Source organism: Mustela erminea, chromosome 7, assembly GCF_009829155.1.
Source record: "Mustela erminea isolate mMusErm1 chromosome 7, mMusErm1.Pri, whole genome shotgun sequence".
NCBI classification, from domain to species: Eukaryota; Metazoa; Chordata; class Mammalia; order Carnivora; family Mustelidae; genus Mustela; species Mustela erminea.
Window position 1 is genome coordinate 29,100,181 of NC_045620.1, and position 7,854 is coordinate 29,108,034.

Consider the following 7,854-nt stretch of genomic DNA (forward strand, 5'->3'; position numbering starts at 1 on the left):
GAGAGCAGAAAGTGGTGAAGCAAACGGGGCAGACACCACAGTAATAACTAGAGGAAAAGGTTCATAGCACAGACCACAGCCAAGGACTGAAAGCCTCTGCTTTTTCCCATTCTTGTTCTCTTCATCCTAGCTCCAGCCCCCCTTTCCCTCACCCTCATAGAAGGAGACCAGCATTTCAGACAAGGTTTGGTCCTTAGCCAAAGGGGAGTTCTGCCTGGGATGAGTTTGCCTCATCCCATTTTAGTGGCCTTCTTCGCTAGCCCCTCCCTATTAAGCCACCTTACTCCTACCATGGACCTGGTCTGTATAGGGCTACCGGCAGAAGGACTCCTACATCGCCAGCCAGGGCCCTCTTCTCCACACCATTGAGGACTTCTGGCGAATGATCTGGGAGTGGAAATCCTGCTCTATCGTGATGCTAACAGAACTGGAGGAGAGAGGCCAGGTGAGTTCAATGACGTCCTGGGCTGTGGGAGACAGAGAGCACAGGAATAGGGGTGGAGGGGAGCTGTGTTTGGCTTAAACTGTCCAAAAAGCCATATCCAGGCAGTTGATCTGAGCTATCATGAGCTTCTCTCAGTATTGGAAGAGCAGTGTGGTCTGCGACCCCATACAGTTCCTGCCTCTTAACTTCTCTCCTAAATATGGTTGCCTGCAGCCTAGCTTTGTGCTAGCCTCCTCCTCTCACCCCCAGACAGGGCAGAGCTAGTGAATGAGGGATACAGCGCCAGACCAAGGATCTGATGTGGAACTTCTGAGTGTCCATAAAAAGAAGTTGCCTTCCAGGCCAGAAGAATGAACTAGAGAACTGTGGGAAGATGATTTGCCTCTTTGCAGACTACAGAAAAACAGTAGAACCTGAGAAATAATAGAAATAATAGAAGAAATGCAAAAGCTGACATTAATAATAGAAGAAATATATAAGCTGACATTCAATAACAAGGAAATCTTTTAAAGAACACATCCTCAGGGCGTCTGGGTGCCTCAGTGGGTTAAGCCTCTGCCTTCTGCTCAGGTCATGGTCTCAGGGTCCTGGGATCGAGCCCCGCATCGGGCTCTCTGCTCAGCAGGGAGCTTCCCTCTGCTCAGCAGCTCTCTTCCCCCCTCTCTCTGCCTGCCTCTCTGCCTACTTGTGATCTCTGTCTTTCTGTCAAATAAATAAATAAAATCTTAAAAAAAAAAAAAAGCTAACTCTTAAAAAGAAAAGAAAACGTCCTCAAATCAGTTTAAAAGTAGAATTGTATGGTAACTCAGAATGTAACAGACCTTAGAGGCCCCCTTGGGTCACCCCCCCCCACCCCCACCCCCAGTGTGGGGGATCTGCTGTTCCCGAGTCATAGTCACAGAGCCTCTACTGAGCACTTTCCATCTCAGGGGTCACTCTTTCTCTGCCTGCCTCCTGCCCACCCCCCTCGCTGATGCTGGGTATCCCAGTCTGTGTTCACACAGTGTTTATGATCGCCCAGTGCAGTAAACGGGCACTTCATTGTGCCTGGTGTGTGACTTAACAGAGATCAGAATTGAGAGAAGGAGCCTGGAGAAACCAGCAAGGGCCTGGTGATAAAGGTCTTTCTGAGCTGTAGTGAAGGGTTTGGACTTCACAGAGCAGTTTCAGAGCCTTTGACAATATCAGCTTTGTGTTTTTTTGAAAGTCCCTCTCGCTCAGTGAGGAGGGCAGATGAAAAATGAGCACAGCACAAGGAGAAAGAAGGCTATGACGGTACTGCTGATGGCCAGGACTTAGTACAGATGGTGACAAAGGGTCTGTCCCAAAAGATAGTGAAAGCAGGGTGAAGAATTAAGGATGGCACCCACTTAGGATTCGCTGAATTTACAACCAGTTAAAAAAATCACTAAGTATATTTTATGCTAGTTGTTACTAGCTACACCTTCCCCATTCTGTACTTACACAGTTTATTTTAAATTTGATACAGCTTTATTCATATTTGCATACTCTGATATTCTGTATGTCAGGATTTTTTTTTTTCCAGTTTTAATCACTTAACTCATGAGCTATTCCTTCCAGATTTCTCTCATGTCCCTCATCAACAGACATACTTCAGAGGTCTTCATCTGTCATTAATAACAGTACTGATGAGGTGAAAGGTTTGGGGCACAGTTCCTGGCTCTGCAGTTGGGCAATGAGCTACTACGTTATCAGGAGCTGGGTGTGTGTTTCCTGGCCCTCTCTAATAAGCCAGGATGGAAGGTACAGAGGAGCCTTGGACCTGCCTGAGGTTATCCCCACACTGCCCATTTCCAGATCTGTGACACGCAAGCCCATATTGCAGGGAGAAGCACTGGGATAACAAGCACAAGTATCATCTCTCAACCCACTGTCCCGCAATAAAATGTGGCCACTGAATACGTCAGACTTCATCCCGCAGGATTATAAAGCCCTTCCATCCTTGAAGGAAACCTAGTGAGAGTTAAGGATGGATGGAGATGGGGAAAAGAGCCACGTGCATACACAGTCTCCCACGCCCTGATGAAGCCTGCAGTCCCCTCTACCTACCACTCTGCCTTATTTCCTCTCTGTGGGGCCTGTGAAATAGGCAGCAGCTCTTGCCCTTAGAAGCTTCTGAAATGAATCAGAACAGGACATTAATGACATTCTCTATAAGGCCTCACCGCCCCCTAAGACAGGATTTCCCTTCCTGTTCCATCTCCCATTCGTCTTATCAAGTGTAGCCTCCAGAGATACTAACAGGAACCTAAAGGATCCAGTGAAAGCTATCTACATTTACACAACATGACACCACTACTCCCTACACCTGGTTTTAAAGTCCCAAGGAAAATGTCTTAATCCTAAATTGTCAATTTTATATACATTAAAATCCCGAAAGAATTAAAACTTAAAATCCTCTTTTCTTCCTGTTACTTTCCCCCACCTCCTCCCTGCTCCATCTTAACCAGAGGGGTCCACCAACATGCTTGGTAAGGCCTGTTCCCGCAATAGCTTAGGTTGGACCATTCATCCGAGTGGGCAGAGCAGTTCTAGCAGTTTCTGCATGGGGTCAGCCCCACCCAGTGTTGTGTTCCACTTATCCAGAATCAGTAGAATGAGATTGCATCAGATGCCTGTCACAAAGCTCTCTGTCCTTATCACTGTTGTCAGCCTCGGGACTGTGAAAGACACTAGGTGCTATCTAGGAGGAGGAGGGAGCAAAGGCAGCAGGAGCAAAGACACAAAAGCTTCTCTTGCAGCTTCTTTAGGATATCGTTATCTAGAATCTGTAACTTGAAAACATAAATCTGAGGTTAAAGTCCCATTCCCAAGTATTCTGCTACTGGATTGAGCACTTATTCCCATCTCCCACCCTGAGCTACTGAGGATTTTAACACCTGGCTTATTGCCCCTTGGCAGCCCCTATGCCTGCCTCTGCTCTTGAAGGGTTAAGTATCCATGGAGGTGGTCTTTCAGTCTCTTGGCTATCTCAGCTACCCACTCAAATCAAGTCATTGGCCATATCTGTGCTGCCTTTGGGCTCTCAGCACCAGGCACCCTGCATCCTTCCCTGCTTCACCATCTGGCAAGTATCCACCTCACTGCTTCCCATCTCTTACTCCATAGTTTTTATCTTCACCAGGTCTCTAGCTGTGCCCAGGGTCCAAGGGCTCAAGAGCTCCAGGGCTCCCAAACAGGCCCAGTTCAGCCACTTGCCACTGACAATACAAAGGCAGAGAGCCCAGCAGAGGTGAAACAAGAGAGGAATTTATTTCAGTGAGGCCAGCACTGAGTCCAAGACAGTGGACTAACATCTCAGAGACTGTGTCCAAAGTGCAGAAGATAAAAAATTTTTTAAAAAGCGCAGAAAATAGTTCTAGGTTCATTTAAGGAAGTTGTGGGATAAAGGTCAGTGGGTACACGCAGGTGGGCAGAACGGTCAGGTTGATCACTGTCTTGGGGTCAGTCCAGTCATGTGGAGTCTTTCTGAGGCCAGGGCAGTCATCATTGCTTGAGGGTTCCCATCCCTAGATGCTTTGCCAGCCAGGTCTTTTGCCTGAATTAAGAGAGAAGCTGGAGAGAAAAACTTAATCAGAAAATATAGACTGAGGTGAAAGTGGAGGTGGTTGAAGTCCTCTTTCAGAGCCATGGACTCCTCCACTTCCTCAGCCCCGACTCCCCTCGTGTTCTTACCTTCCTCCTTACTCACTCTAGAGTTTTTGTGACTTATCATTATTATAATCCTTTCCTGCTAACCTTTGTTATTCTCTCCTAGTCTTTTATTTTCTTGGCACCTTATCTCACAATCTGGCTCCTCCTCTGTGACCTCTAATCACTGAAGTGCCTTAGACTCTGTAGTTAACACAGTTTCCCTTGAGGACCTCATGTAGTCCTGCGGCTTGGAATGCTATTTATATGCTGGAGGTTCCCAAATCTGTGTCAACTTCCCAGTTGTGGACTGGTGTACCCCTGTGCCCACTGGATATCTTCACATGACTGTTAAGGATCTCGAACTCCACCTGGCCCGGATGAAACATGATTTCCTCCTTCCCAGTACTAGTCCGAGCTCTTCTTACCATCTCAGTAAGTGGTCCAGCCTTCTGCCCAGTTGTTCATGTCAGAAGTCTAGTAGTTACCTTCATCACTCCCCTTTCTTTGGTTCCCACATCAGTGAGGCCTAACATAAGTTGAGTGTGTCCACCTCTCTCCAGCACAGCTGTGGGCCCCTCCTCAAAACCATCGTCTGCTCACCTAAACCACTCAGTAGCTTGACAGCCCCACTTCCACTCTTGCTCACTTTTAGTCACTTCCCATGGCAGCCAGAGATCATTTCAAAAATAGAATTCTAACTGTGGTCACTCCTTAAACTCTTCTTTGGGCTTCCTGAGATCGTGAGGGAAAATTTACCCAGCATACAAAATTCAGGAGCCTTTCAGAAATGTTGACATCTAGTCCCAAGGCTTGAATTGGGTCCTTCTTTCTCATAGTTTCACTTGCTTAATTTAATTCTCCTGGTTTCCATTTTCCCTTGTTCCCTTCTGCCATCTAGCTGCTAAGCGGGGCATGGCTTCTGAGATGGGTCATAGCCTACTCCTTGACAGGAGGTTCTGTATTTGTCACTGCTTTGTGTTCTGCCCAAGCCTGGTCTCCGCTCTGTGCTCTCATGTCTCCCTCTTCAGCAGGATCCCCGGGCCTGCATAGCTCTGGGCATCAGTAGGTGCAGCCACTGTTGGCCCCTGCTCTGGATTCCTCGGGCCCGTGTTCTGCTATTTAAGGAACAGGGTTCCTCACCTTTGGCTCAGAGGAGCATCTCTAAACTGACTCTGCTCTTGCTGAGTATTCCAAAACCTCCCTCAAAACCTTGCCTTCCAGCAACTTAACTCAGCCTCCTGAACTAGTGCTGCTTTAGGCCCCACTCTTTCTGCCATCGCCCTCCCCACAGCCATGAGAGGCACCTCTGGACTGCCATTTCCCTTAGTTGTTGCCTTTTTCTCTTAAATAGCTGGCTTTGTTTTTAAGTCCAGCTTGCCTCCTCTGTTTGTATTGTGCCCACTCGGAGAGCCAAATTAAATAAACCCTGTAACCTTCGCCTGGCTGAGTGTAATGAGTTGCTGCCATTGGTCCAACATTTGTGATTGTCTTATGTGGCTTCTCTGGTATATCATCTCTTAAACCCTTACCCTGGGGCACCTGGGTGGCTCAGTCAGTTAAGTGTCTGCCTTCTGCTCAGCTCATGAGCTCAGAGTCCTCAGATCAAACGGCACATCGGGCTCCCTGCTCAGCTGAGAGTCTGCTTCTCCCTCTCCCTCAGCTTCCTCCCTCCTGCTCATGCTTGCTTGTTCTCATAAGTGTTCTCTCTCTCTCTCCCCAGTAAATAAATAAATAAAATCTTTTTGAAAAAAATCCTAATCCTGTAAGTTTACCAGGCTTGTCTTCTTACCTATTTACCTACAAAACTGTGTCACCTTGAAACTCACTCTGGCATTAATCTAACCTCTTGGTTGGTCCCAACCATGTGTAGTCACCTTTGAGAGTTGTCCCCATTAAACTAGCCACAGCAGGTTCCCTGTTTGCTTTTACTGTTGACTGATTCCCTATCCACAATTGTTTGTTTGTTTGTTTTAAGATTTTATTTATTTATTTATTTATTTGTCAGAGAGAGAGAGAGCAAGCGAGAGTGCACAAGCAGCAGGGAAAGAAGCAGGCTCCCTGCAGAGCAAGGAGCTCCATGTGGGATTCGATTCCAGGAGCCTGGGATCATGACCTGAGCCGAAGGCAGAGGCTTAACCGACTGAGCCAACGGGGCGTACCTCCCTGTCCACAGTTTTAAGAGAGGACTCTCTTAATAGTTCCCTAATGCTGTATCACTGGTGGCTTTCTTCCAGTCAGCCCCTTTTCTTTGTTGTGCCTCACCACCAAAACTAGGGTCTCAGATATCTGAAAGCCATAAAGTGGGGGACCATATTATTTCTTTTTCTAGCGTGATAGCGTCATAGCGTGATTCTAGCTCATACACACTCCACTTCTCTCAAGTCCATTTGGAGCTCAGCACTTGTAATGGTTTTAAAGTCCCAGTCTTCAGTCCTGGCTGATAAACTGTGTGAGGGCAGTATTGGGAGGGAACTCTGGTAGCAAAATTCATTCCACCCACCAGTGCCCTAAAAATCAACATAATCTCTGTTTAAGAGCCTTAGAATTTTTTTTAAAGCTGTTCTAGTTGAGGAGAGCACCTGGAGCCCCAACCCTCAGCATCCCCAGGACTCCAAGTGGGTATATGTAGAAAAGATTGGTCTGTTACATTTCCCTGCCCCACCACTTTGATAATTCTGTTTTTAAATGACCTCAGTGTCATTTATAAGGGGGTAATGAATCATCACACATATGAAAAGCAAGAAGAGTCACTAAAATGGACCTTTAATAATGATTTTATTTGGACTAAGAGACTATCAGTGATTTTAGTTTTTCTACTTTTTGAAAGTTTCCCGGTGAATGTGAAATACCTTTATGGTTGAGGATTTTAAAATTGCCAATAGTGAAATATTTAAGATCTTCCCCGAAATGCTCCAAAGAAATGGACAGTATAACTGTATTGTTTTATTTATGTTCATATAGCCTGACTAGTTCTGCAAACATTGAACAAATTCAGTTAGCAGCAACTGAGAGCCTACCACGTGTGGGTGGTGTGCAAGGTGCGGGGAGACAAAGATAAAAAAGTGGCAGCTTCTGCCCATACATAGTTATAGAGGAGATTGAACCAGATGCCAGCAAAGACAGGCTGTAACCCATCTCCTACTCACTCACGAAGACAGAAATGTGGGTGCCATTGCAGATTCAGAAGATCAAGAGGAGAGGGATGGAAGATACTATGGCCTGGGCTCTAGTAAAGTACCATGGCTGGGTGGCAGGGTCAGTGGGGCTCGGTTTTTCTGGATTAGTAGTCTGACATATGTAAGCATTTCTAAGAGGTAGAAACACCCAAAGGGGGCAAAGGAGGGGAGAAAAGGAACTGGAGCAAAGACATCCACTTCTCTCCCTCTTAAATGTTGGACACAGCAGAGGTGATGGTCAGAGCTCTTCAGATATCCTGTCATGTGTGGCAGCTTAGACTGTAGCTAAGTTAACAGCAAAAGGTTAAATGATTATGTCAATACAAGAATTAAGTTTTTAAATATACAGTTGACTCTTGAACAACATGGGGGTTGGGGGCATGGACTGCCAGCCCCCGCTTCCTACGGTGCAGTCAGAAATCTGCATATATCACAGTGATGAAAGCTGCAGCGTAGGGAATATAGTGGAATGTTAATACTGTTCTGTGGTGACAGATGGTAGCTGCGCTGGTGGTGAGCACAGTATAATGTATAGACTTGCAGAATTACTGTATTGTATATCTGAAACATATGTAACAT

At 46.3% G+C, this 7,854-nt stretch overlaps 1 protein-coding gene across 3 annotated transcripts in view; it reads left to right on the top strand.

Moving 5' to 3' along the window:
• Positions 1 to 7,854, top strand: part of PTPRA (protein tyrosine phosphatase receptor type A) — a 145,474-nt gene that overhangs the window by 128,851 nt on the left and 8,769 nt on the right. For all 3 annotated transcript variants that reach the window (XM_032351239.1, XM_032351240.1, XM_032351241.1), the window contains one exon: positions 311 to 445. In XM_032351239.1, coding sequence (XP_032207130.1) covers positions 311 to 445 — 135 coding nt within the window. The remainder of the gene's footprint in view (positions 1 to 310; positions 446 to 7,854) is intronic.